This window comes from Cladophialophora bantiana (genome assembly GCF_000835475.1).
Source record: "Cladophialophora bantiana CBS 173.52 unplaced genomic scaffold supercont1.19, whole genome shotgun sequence".
Taxonomy (NCBI): domain Eukaryota; kingdom Fungi; phylum Ascomycota; class Eurotiomycetes; order Chaetothyriales; family Herpotrichiellaceae; genus Cladophialophora; species Cladophialophora bantiana.
The window spans coordinates 248,726-260,756 of NW_015971593.1; the positions used below are offsets into that span (position 1 = coordinate 248,726).

Genomic DNA, 12,031 nt, shown 5'->3' on the forward strand with positions numbered 1-12,031 from the left:
ATAGCACTTGCTTTGGCTCAACGCGTGTGGTTCACACTTCGACATAGCAGAAATGGAATCACAGTTTTGGCAATCGTTCCCCCCCGGAAGCTCACTGTTAAGTGCCCCATCTCTTTCGCTATGTCTATCAGTTGCAGGTACAGGCCTCATAGCAGCTTGTGTCCGGCTCATGCCTCTTACAGCCCTCGTGGCTCCGATGGCACTCACTGTGGGAATCTCCGTGGTCAGCTCCACTGAGGAAAGCTGCGCCGTACCGACCTTGGATTGCGACGTCAATTGGGACTTCAGCGTTCCTCCTGAAGCTTGTTCTCTAATCGTCCCTGAAGGTCCGGGCTTTTACTTCCATCCATAGGTGACCAGAGACGGACTCACGGCCTGAGTATCGGAAAAGAGTCGCCAACTTGGCTGGATGTTCCCTTGGGGACCGAACTGCACCTACGAGATCCATTTCATCGCTCCTTCCTGGCAGTGCACCCAAGTGGGCGATGTTGACGATCCCCGAGCGCTTTGATGGCCTCTATTTTCCGGTCATGTTGGTACGGGGGTGACTACGGAGATGATTCGAACGTCCTTGTGACGCAGGGTAATTCCTACATCTTTGCTATAGTCCAGTTTACGATGGCGGACTGAATGCCTCAACCGACCAGTTCTGGGCGGCTTCACTCGAGGTCTCGACCCATCGGACGGCCTCTTGGGACACTCGCCACGTGAAATACTTGATGTTCAGGCATACTACGGCCAGATCGCGAAACCCTCGTACAAAATGCAAGTGGTCTATAACAATGGACTCCAACACTTTGCGCAAAAATAATCCTTTCTTGACCTTCCAGATCTCTTCGGGAGGTTGGGTAGGCGAAGGCAACTATAGCATCCCTAACAGCAACTACCGGCAATACCTGCCAATTCCCCTCCAAGACGTTGTCGGTCTGCACACACCCATGATTCACATACTGTCTGGATACATCAACAAAGATCCAAATTATGTGCTTGTAACCAATACCTCCCTCCTCGTCACGAGCTCCATTACCGTACCCTGCCACAGAACACTCAGCGAGACAGTCTGGAAAGTCGACTGGCTGCCCATTATCGCGGTATACAGCGCTGGTTCAGAATGGCTCTTGTCTGCTTGGTTGTTGGAGCCTACGCCCTGCTGGTTAACGGCGTGGCCCACGATACGTCCTTCTTGACGGTGGTACGCACGACTAGGAACGAGGAGTTAAACCACGTTGCCGATCTGGAGGGTTTAGGAGCACTACCCTTGTCTCGGCATGCGAGGAATCAGATTCTTGACAGCAGGCCGCTCGACCTTGGTGATGAGAAGACCACGAGGAACAGGAATGGATTTATATTAGAAAGTTAATGTTCCTGTCTCGTTTCCCTTGCTGGGAAACTCAACAAATCTTCGCTGCGTTCTACATTATTGGGGGGGGGGGGGGGGGGAAGATCATTTGGTTGAGTCCGTATGCCCGTATTCTCCTACATTCCAATATACCCGCTTCATGCAGTGTATTATCTGAGGCGTATATCCAAGTCGTCGTTACAGCAATATCAGCAGTGCACAAGGGGTTGAGCCGCTCTCATCCCGATTCCGCGAGCGGTTTTTATTTCTTGGCCTATTAAGTGGCGTTTCGACGTGCTACCAAGCTTTGTCAGCCTCATGCAAACGTTGCTTCAGTTGTATCTTTGTTCAACCGTGATTGAAACTGGATGACATGGTAGACCGGACTATGCCTAGGGATGATTAATCATCCAAGGCGTTTAATGCATATGAGTAACATGCTCTAGACATTCCGCGCCTGATTCGGAGTTTTGTCCGACTGTATGAACTGGGAGTCATCGGCGTTCTGCGATCTCGCAAAGCCCTGGTAAACGCATATCATATGTTCGCAACTGTCCTAATGAGCGGATGGGTTATAATAACCCAGAGATTACGCCGGTGGTAGATTGAGGATCAAATGGGTTCACGCTCACCAGATATCTTTTCTTCAACCACAGAGGACATCCATCACTCAACATGACCTCGAGATCAGAGATGCCTTCGGGACTAGTAACACTTTCGACAACCGTTCATCCCACAAAGCCAATCACCACTACTATCTCCACCATCCCGTTACCGACATATCTATCGACAAATGAGGTGCTGATTAAAGTATTTGCTGTCGCCTCCAATCCAAAAGACTGGCTTCATCTGGTTGCCATGGGCACTTCGCTCAATTCCGGAGATGACCTGGCGGGCATTGTCGTGGCAACAGGGTCAGAGGTCTCCAGATTTCGTCCTGGTGATCGAGTCGCTGCTTTCCACCCGATGGGCAAGCCTTACGGGGCATATGCTCAATATGCCATCACTCCAGAACACACCACCTTCCACATTCCGGAGGCCATGAGCTTTGAAGAAGCCAGTACTATCCCACTTGTCAGTCTAACGGCTGCTCTGACTCTGTTTCGGAGACAGGGCTTTACCGCTCCATGGGAACCAGACGCAGAGATCAAGAACCAGAAGCCATTGCTGGTGTATGCTGCTTCCACATCTCTCGGTACTTACGCTATCAAACTTGCAAAGCTCGCTGGAGTCACGCCGATCATTGCTATCGGCGGAGGAAGTGGCGATTATGTGAAGGGTCTGCTCGATCTTCCACGCGATGTGTTTGTCGACTATAGAGCTGGCATGCAAACACTCAAGGAAGAGATTAAGAATATTTCAAATGAACGAAGGTTGACTTTGGTGCATGGTCTTGATGCGTTTAGCGATGACAAAAGCTGGGTCCATGTCAGTCAGATGCTTCACGGGGGAAGACTCAGTGTCTTTTCTGGCGCCAAAAGGTACGACGATGAAGACATTTCGAAGAATGTGGAAATTGTCTACACCTTTGTTGGCACAGGCCATGAGGGCTCATACAGACAAGGGATGCCCAAGCAACCTTCAGCAGAAGATGCGCGAGGAGACGTTGACTTCGCCAGGGGGTTCTTCGTCTGGCTTGAAGACGCACTGAGACAGGGCATATACTCGGGTCACCCATACGAGATCATTCCAGGAGGTCTGAACGGCGTATCAGAGGGTCTCAACCGGCTCCGGCATGGTCAGTCCAGGGGCAAGAAGTTGGTGTACCAGGTCGAACACGGCGCGGGCGAGGTGTGATCGCGCTCATGATGTATGTAATCTTGCTTTAGTGTGGATAAGATCTCGTACACCCGCACCACTCTCTCTGTTGACGATCAAGAATCTCCTGCTCCTTTTGAGGTGGGCAGCAAGGACAGTAATATGTTGAAGTGTGTAAAACACAGGGTTGTCCCTACACCCCCCCCCCCCCCCCCCCCCCCTTCCCCCGCCCACCTATCGTAGATTCCCTCTAACCGAGTTGACCTTGTGCTTGTCCGAATGACGCGTGTCTCTCCTAAGGACGGTGGTCCTGCGGCCCGACTCCAACTCCCTGGACCGCTTCCAGATGGCTCAGCGTCCTTTGACCACGAAAGCTTTTCGTGGCCAGACTTGAACAATGGCACAAGGCCTTCCTGAGCGCATTAGAAGCGCAATAAATCTTGGACGGCGTTGAGGAACAGCCAACTTGCGTAGCCCACGATGTTTCTAAAAAAAAAAAAAGGACAGAGAGCACAGAAGAAAAGTAAAGCGCGTACAAAAAAGGCGGCGCGAACTCCTACACCCAAGCGACCGCGCAAACCCTGCTCAACGGAATTGACACAGCGCAACATTGTCATCCGTTACCACCCGGACATCGGAAGGACTTTAGAGGTAACCAGCATCCGACGAAATGACGGCAAAGCCACAGCCATTGCAGATGAATCAGGGCCCAGACACTAGATTACGAAGCCATCATTCAGGATGCTCAGAATCATTCCGGAGTTCCTAGTTGCAACTTCCGGCCCGGAGAACCCTTTTTGTTCGGATGATTGGAGTTTAAAAACGACGAGAGACTCCTATCGAAGGGCAAAGTCCTTGCCGCACATGTGTCTAGTCAAACTATCGAGGACGACGATCGAGAAGCAGAAGCATAATGATGCAACCAAAAATGGATATGATGGTCAACATGATATCATTGGCTCTCGTTTTCAAGAGCTCGAGAACTTTTGGGGGTTTTCAAGAAGACGATGGTCTCAACTACGGGTGTTGACAGTAGTATATGGCATTTTCGTGATTGGACGCCTAATTGAAAGCGGTGCGATACTCGGACGGACCGCGAGGGAGCTTATTCTTCGCGCCCCCTGCCATAGACCCTGTCGAAGCCGTGACGGAGGTTCTAGTTGAGGCCTCCTTCTATTCCGCTGACTCAGATATCAGGTTTCATAACCTGCCTGGTGTCAGTCTCGTGGGAACATCCCCTCGGCGAGATATGGACTTCACGTGCTCTGAAAACAAGACAAAATCCTCTACATCTGATGTCTCGCTTCACGAGATGCACGCATCTGACATTTTTCACCGTTGCCTGCAAACTCTGCAATATGCTGCCAGTTCTGCCTGTTATATGATCGAGTCCCTCTGGAGACTGCTCTCTGCGACCTGCTGTCCCATGATCATTCAAGCCCGCGCTACTGAATCTGGAGCACTCCCTATTATGTTTGACAGGATTTCAACTGTGGCTCAAATTTCAGGCTGACCTTGGCCGAATATGGCAATTATCAAAACTCTAGCAGTCGCTTGTTGCTCATATTTTCTTTGCAAAACTATGCCATCTCTTGGCAGGTGATCATGACATACCGCCTGATTAACTACGAAGCCCCGAGTCCCTCTTGCGCCCAACGCCTTTCCCCCGCGACATCTCAGTAGATTTAGGGGATGTCATCTTGATACTTGGACTATCCTGGAGTGACTTTAAGCGGCCGGCGGTGCAGCTATTGTCTATAAATGGCGACAAGTTGCAGAAAGTACGCGTCTTGCTTGCTGAACTTGGCGACGATAGAACCATGGAATACGCGGCCGAACATCCTGAGGACCCGGCTGTCTTGCCATGGGCTTCGGACTTCCACGATACAGCAGGAGAACACATGGAAAACATGATTGCGTGGCACGAAGTACAATTTGTCGCCCGATATTGCAGGCATGAAAGTGTAGAGGAATGGATTGCGGACACTCCGGTTGTCTATTAACCAAGCCTTCTACCATCTCCTATCAATTGGACCCCAAAGGCTGGAAATGAATTGAAGAGGAGGCGTTTTAGTGACGACGTTGAGGTACGTACGGATGGAGATTTCGAACACAAAAGGGTCACGCGCAGAATGCGCAAAGAGCTGTTGCGGTCAAACCCTCCAGCAACTGCCGCCACTGCCATATTCCGAGTGCACGGTCGGCAAATCACTACCTCGAAGATGTATCCGAGGACGAACCAAGGTTGTTAGGATAGTGGCCGAGTAAGTATCATGCCACATAGGGAGACATAACTGAAGCTCATTGTGGCCCCCAAAGGTTATGAGGTTTTACCGCCCCTTGCAGAGAACGAGAATTTATCACCAAGACCGTGGCGCGTTTTGTCGTTGCACTGCATCCTCCCAGGGATTTTCTCATCCGAGCCTGGAATGTTTCCATGACGCACAAACCAAGCATCCATTCAGCCGGAGCTCCGTTGATGGCGAACCAGGCAAACAGAGCTCCTTGAGAGATTCTAAAAGTGCTCCGGCCGAGGCCAGCCAGGGCCACGATACACAGCACGGAAATAGAAAAACTCATGGCTGATACAGATTAGAACGATAACGGGCAGTCGGCGGAACTACTGTTTCAGGATCCGGCGAGCAGGAGAACGGCCGGAGCGGGAGGACGATTGGCGATTGTTATTATCGCGACTAGCATGCCGGTCCGCTTGAGATTGGTCCGACCAAGTCCGACCCCAGATCCACCAATCGGAAAAGCGCCAGAGTGGCTTGGCAGGCACCCGCCCGCATCCCCCTCGCCTTCTGTAAACCACGTTGCCACTTGCCATTCTCCCTTCTCCCTGCTCTCCTCGATATGGAAATCAGCTCTAACTCATTCAGTCTGCAACGACAGGCCATTGGATTTATATCTTTTGCTCCACATTCTCGCTTGAGGCGAGGATTTTGGCGCATGCCTTCACAACGTCTTCCAAAGCCATGGAATTTGCCGTCGGGATCCTGGTTTCTCTATTTCGCCGTGTCACCTTTTCTTGCTCCCTTATGCCCTACCATGATTGCCCACCCGCTTCTCTGGGCCTTGTCGCTGTACAACGCCGGACATTCCTTCAATATTAATAGTGGCAAGCTATGACCTCAGATACCGATCGAAATTACGTGAACCCCATCGGCCCCGCCCTGATATAGATAAAGGAAGTTCACCCTACCTGCCTATGAGAGCTCCTTTTCACACCAGGTCGGTTCCCCATGGGTCTGTGGATTCGTCATCTCGCCAAATCTCGAGATCTCGGTGATTTGAATATCAAAGTGACTGCAGCCCAGGTCCTGAGGCTGACCCTTGGCATTTTCGTTCTCTTCATCATCTCGACTATTAACGCCTCTCTTATATCACCCCTTCCCAATGATCGTCTGGGATACCTTGCATTATCAGTTACCAAGGGTGACCCGCGTCTGTCTGACCGCCTGACCGCTTGACGAGCTGGACTTGTCCTTTACTTTCTATTCTTACCTCTGAGGTTGTTGCTTCCTTCTGAAAGGTGTTTTTTATATCCCTTTGCGATGGCAGCTATAGTTGCAGCTGCTCAGGCTGCGGCTACGGCGGGCAGCTCAACAGCCGCCTGGGATTCACATTATCAGAATGATGTCGCTCAAATCTACCTGGAAGGACTCAATATGCTCATCGGGCACTCTTACCTTTGGGCGATGCTGGGTTTTATTGCCCTGGTTCTTGCCTATTCACTGACCTTACGACTTAATGGACACTTTCGACACCTGGCATGCATGGCTGGTGCAGGTGCTCTTCGGTACTTTTCCAAATCTTCGCCTGCCAGCAATCTGGCCAAGGCCAAGATCCTATACGCGCCAATCCTCTACTATCGTCGAGCACGAGAGATCAGGTTTTCTCGACATATCACCTTCGGAACTGTTCCAACACGATTTCAAGCTCTATTTATATTCTCAGTTGCCATTACCAATCTCTTCCTCTGCATCTGGGACATACCATGGTCGAAGCCTGAGCAGCAGGTATTGCCTATCCTGCGAAACCGAACCGGGACCCTGGCGGTGACCAACCTGATCCCAATAACGGTCATGGCCACGGTGAAGAATCCGTTGATATCAATGCTGAGCATTTCATACGATACCTTCAACCTGATGCACCGTTGGCTTGGCCGTCTGACTATCTGCGAAGTTATTATTCATGTTCTGTGCTGGCTTATTGCAAAAGTGGACTCAAGCGGCTGGGCTGCGGTGAAGATATCATTGGAGAGTCCTTTCCTCTACAGTGGCTTGACTGCCGCTACCAGCCTCGTACTCATCTTGTTGTCAAGTCCGAAGGTGATCAGGAACTTGGCTTACGAATTCTTCTTGCACCTGCATATCGCTCTTGTGGTGTTGGTTCTGGTATTCCTGTGGAGACACCTTGAGAGTTTACCTCAGAGAGGATTGTTGCTTGGGGCAACCATCATTTGGGCCGCGGCAAGGTCTCTTAGATTTGCGACATTGGTCTACAGGAATGTTGGAAGAGGTGGCACCAAGGCCAAGGTTGAGCCCCTCAACGGTGGCGCAGTGAAAATCACACTGACAAGCCCAAGGCCTTGGGCTTATAGGCCCGGTCAATCGCTGTACTTGACAATCCCGTCAATCGGGCTGTGGACAGCGCACCCCTTTTCCGTCGCATGGTGCGGCGTCGAAGATCCGTTGAGTCGATCATCTACGCTCAGATCAAATTTCAGCGAAGAGAAACCTGCGATTCACATATACTCCAAAGACTTCGAGAAACGAGGAGAAGAAACATTGTCTTTGATTGTCAAAAAAAGAACCGGCCTGACGTACAGACTCTGGCAACGTGCAATGACTGCTGGTGCAGGTCTGCAGCTCGCTGCGTTAATCGAAGGACCTTATGGCACCGGGCGCAGTCTGTCAAGCTATGGGACGGTGGTCCTCTTTGCAAGCGGTGTGGGCATCACGCATCAACTCGGATATGTCAAAGAGCTGGTCGAAGGATACGGTCACGGAACTGTCGCGGCGAAGCGGGTGACCCTTGTGTGGGTCATACCGACCACAGAATGTCTAGATTGGATCCGGCCGTGGATGCACGAGATCTTGGCCATGGAAGGCCGGAGAGAGGTGCTCAAAGTTCTGTTGTATGTCACTCGAGTCACCCTCAGCCAGGCCATCCGAAGTCCAAGCGAACACGTTCAAATGGCGCGAGGCAGACCGGACGTGGAAGCCCTCCTTGCGAACGAGGCCAGGCAAAAGGTCGGCTGCATGGGAGTGAGTGTTTGCGCTGGTGGAGGGCTGGCAGATGAAGTGAGACGCGCATCCCGAGTGATGCTTGATGCTGGAGTGAATCTGGACTTGATTGAGGAGGGGTTCGGATGGTGATAGGAAGTAGAGGAGAAAGTTGTTTTCTTTTCTTGTTTTGCCGGATCATTCGCTACATAGATTAGACTTTGTCGGGGTTATTGCTTTTGTGACCAGGTTCTTTTGTCCACATGATAAACAAGAATGTATTTGAGAATGCTCGCGAGCTGGATGTGCTCAGTCTACCCAACCAGCAGCGAAAGCTGATTCGCTAATTTCGTGACATAAGCAGAGGGGGCAAGCTTTCATAAACCCCACAAATATGGCAAACCTAGCAAACCTGGCAAACCTGGCAAACCCAGTAAACTTTGGACAACGACCTCGCCTCGCTCGATCATGGTCGTTTGAACATATTGCTCGTGTGCCAATCGTTGCTTCCCTCATATCATCCGACCACTGGCAAATTTGCGAATCACTTCTCTCTCCTTCATTGCAATAACCTCCTCCAATAATTTCTTCCGTTTCTCTCACCCAATTGCCTCTGCATTGATATTGGTTCCCTTGTGTGACCTGGTTCATCTGGAGCGACAAAGAATACCTTTCAAGCTGGATAGCCTCATCAACGCTGCAACATCTTCCACAAGTCTCCTCCTCGTCATTGAGCGTCGCATGATTTCAAATAAATCAGAGACGTGAAGTCGAGCTTCGAGATCAGCCCTTCTCCTCACGCCTGGGCCTGAACTGTCGTCATTCCATGAACACGAGTTCCTGTTGTGCTCTGGGACCGACATCCGATCGAAGAAGCCGATCATCAATTCAGAGAACGCGTGAACTGCGGACCGGCGGCGGTCGTCTCTAGCAAAGATTGTCAGCTGGACTCCTGGTAAACCCTCGTCATCTCCGAGATAGCTCGGACCCATATCGACCCACTCGCACAAATATTAAATCAACATGCCACCTCAACGAAGACAACCCGGCGGTCATGACGATGCTAGAACCACGGCATTTGGGAGGACATACCCCAACTTGCAGAGAGCCTTGCTATTGTCATGCGAAGTCGGCCCGTTCCTTCTCCTTGCCACCATCTTGACAACTGCTGGTGTTTGGAAGCGGCCGAGGTGGCAGAGAGCATTGCTATGGCGGGCGGCTTTGTGGAGTTTTCTCTCAAGATGGATCCTGGTTGGTTGTGCTATTACCTGGACCTGGAATGAATGGGGCCGAGAAGACCAACCTGAGCAGAGAGATGAGTATCAACAGGACCAGCGCCAGCAACAAGGACAAGAGCAGGAGCAGCAACAAGGGCATCGTCCAAATCATAACGGCAGCTTAGGAGAACTCACTGGTGATGGTCCACATTAATTTGGACATTAATTTGGGCTAAGCTTTCGTGATACGATCCATGATGTTTCACAAGAATCATTCATTACTTGGCATCAGCTGGGGACCGACATGACTCTCGCAAGAACAACAAGTTACATTGGGCGATTCAAGGTCCATCCCTATGCCCATGTCTGAAACTTCGGCGGGCAACATTGCTATCATGGAATAACGAAAGGAATCCAGGATAAATCAGCATAACTGATGTTCAACTTGACCAGTCGAATACGAACCAATAACCCTCTGCTCCGCATCAATAAACTTCTTGAAATGCCGAGCATCAGGAACGACTGAAGCTCCCATGGGCGTTTCCGCCTGCTGCTGGTGAGGCCCTGGTTGGCCGCAGATATGATCGAATTATCGGAGGAACTGGGTTTTCCGAGTAGTCTTGACATTACCACGTACTATGTCCAGGAAGTCCTGCGCACGGAACAGGGGGCCGTCAGCTACAACCTATGGTTCTACCACATGTGGGACAGCTTGCTTTGTACCTTGAGCAGGCCATGAACCTTCTCAGGTTCGGGACTCACTGTCTCATCATGCATTTTGCAAATTCAATTGGAGCGTTGGGATGGGAACTTCTTCTATGTGCCCTCGCGTGCGCGTTTTATATGCCAATGGTGTCAATAAGATGGACTGCACTGCTACGCTGCACGGTCTGTGTAATAATAATATTTACCAACTTTCTAACTCTCATCACTGCCACTTAGCAACCGGATTTCGTCCTCTTTGGCCATTATGTCGCTCCTCCCTGCCCATCTATTTCCTAAAGTCGCCTTTGCTATGATAATCCTCCCAATCGACGTAGACTTGAAACTCGGCGTAGCAGGTCTGTTCGTCGCTCTCCATCTTCTTGGTGTAGGCGGCTTCCTCCTCGGAGATGAGGACTTTGGGCAAGTTTCCGCCCTGACTGGCGGCTTCGGCCAGCAGCTGACCCTGGCAGGCGTGTTCCAAGCTCAGGAACAGGAAGGCGGCCTCGTCGACTGTCTTGCCAACGGTCAACAGGCCGTGGTTCCGCAGGATGCAGGCCTTATTGGTCGGGCCGAGGGCTTTTGCGATCTGGGCTCCCTCTTCGCTCGCCAACACGACGCCGCCGAACGAGTTGTACACCGAGTGCGCTTTGTAGAATTTGCAGCTATCCTGCGTCAGCATCTCCAGCGGCTTGCCGAAGACGGACCACGCCTTGCCGTAGACGGTGTGCGCGTGGCAGATGGCCACCACGTCCGGGCGCGCTTTGTGGACTTCGCTGTGGATCAGGAAGCCGGCGGCATTAGGCGGCCTCGTGGTGTTGCCTCCCACGACCTTGCCCGCGAGGTTCACTGCGATCATGTCGCTGGCTTTGAGGAGACCGAAATGCACGCCCAGCGCTGTTCTCCCGGGTTAGTTTTTGCCCATTGTTTTTCCCTCCGAAGGAATGTTTGTTTGAGGCGGGGAGGGAGGGGGCACGTACGATTTGTCCAAAAGACCTCGTGGTTCTCCGGGTCTCTCACACTGATATGCCCCGAGATACCCTCGACGAATCCCTCTCGTGCCCAATGGCGGAAAGCAGCGGCCATGTGCTCAAGCTGCCATTGGCGCTGGGCGGCGAAGTTGTCGAATTTGGGCACGCCAGGCAACATCACATCGCCGTGGGAAATGGCCGCGAGGGGCGACTTGTCTTCCATACCGTGGACATGTTCTTCCTTGGCCGGAGTGATGGATTTGGAGGCCAGCGGGCCGGAGGGGAGAAGGTCGCTGATCGCAGAAGGAGCCATATTTGAATAAAAGATATGAGTGTGACAAGAAGATGAGGATTTGCAATGGACGATTAGATGGAACGGGGAGGAAAGTCCAACCTTGGGCACGGAGAAAAACTCAGGGCGCTCTAGACGCAAGACGACTTCTTGAATAAATATTTTATGTTGGGTCGCAATGTACCAGATATGGCAGGAGAAGAATGTATCGAGACGTGTACCAAGACAATAATCTGAAGGGCGTGAAGAGATCTTGAGGGATCCGATGGCAAAAAGATAGAAGTCTCATTGGAGCGAGCGAGGGGCGCTGAGGTACGGTTGCATGGAGAACTCCGCCACCCTTCGATTGGGTCTTTGGGTCTTGCATGGCTGGATCAGCAGCCGTATTGAGTTTGAGCCCGATTCTATACGATTGGCAAGAGAGTGGGTATCGGGGAAGAGTGTGAAGCTCCGATTGATGACTTGGAGAGGCTCAGAAGGGTTGTTGAAAAACGACGAAAGGGGAAAGCTACAAGGCTGAA

At 51.5% G+C, this 12,031-nt stretch overlaps 4 protein-coding genes across 4 annotated transcripts; 3 read left to right on the top strand and 1 right to left on the bottom strand.

Annotated features, from left to right (window-relative positions):
• Positions 1-2,014: 2,014 nt before the first annotated feature.
• Z519_10655 (uncharacterized protein) lies at positions 2,015-3,136 on the top strand (the record flags this gene model as incomplete). The annotated part of the gene is made up of 1 exon (XM_016768371.1): positions 2,015-3,136. One exon carries the CDS (start codon positions 2,015-2,017, stop codon positions 3,134-3,136), a length of 1,122 nt encoding a protein of 373 aa, XP_016615278.1.
• Positions 3,137-4,917: 1,781 nt separating this feature from the next.
• On the top strand, positions 4,918-5,100 carry Z519_10656 (uncharacterized protein; the record flags this gene model as incomplete). The annotated part of the gene is made up of 1 exon (XM_016768372.1): positions 4,918-5,100. One exon carries the CDS (start codon positions 4,918-4,920, stop codon positions 5,098-5,100), a length of 183 nt encoding a protein of 60 aa, XP_016615279.1.
• A 1,554-nt stretch (positions 5,101-6,654) lies between these two features.
• Positions 6,655-8,481, top strand: Z519_10657 (uncharacterized protein; the record flags this gene model as incomplete). The annotated part of the gene is made up of 1 exon (XM_016768373.1): positions 6,655-8,481. One exon carries the CDS (start codon positions 6,655-6,657, stop codon positions 8,479-8,481), a length of 1,827 nt encoding a protein of 608 aa, XP_016615280.1.
• Positions 8,482-10,536: 2,055 nt separating this feature from the next.
• On the bottom strand, positions 10,537-11,531 carry Z519_10658 (uncharacterized protein; the record flags this gene model as incomplete). The annotated part of the gene is made up of 2 exons (XM_016768374.1): positions 10,537-11,144; positions 11,228-11,531. The coding sequence occupies 2 exons, from the start codon at positions 11,529-11,531 to the stop codon at positions 10,537-10,539; spliced, it is 912 nt and encodes a 303-aa protein (XP_016615281.1).
• Between the last annotated feature and the right edge of the window lie 500 nt (positions 11,532-12,031).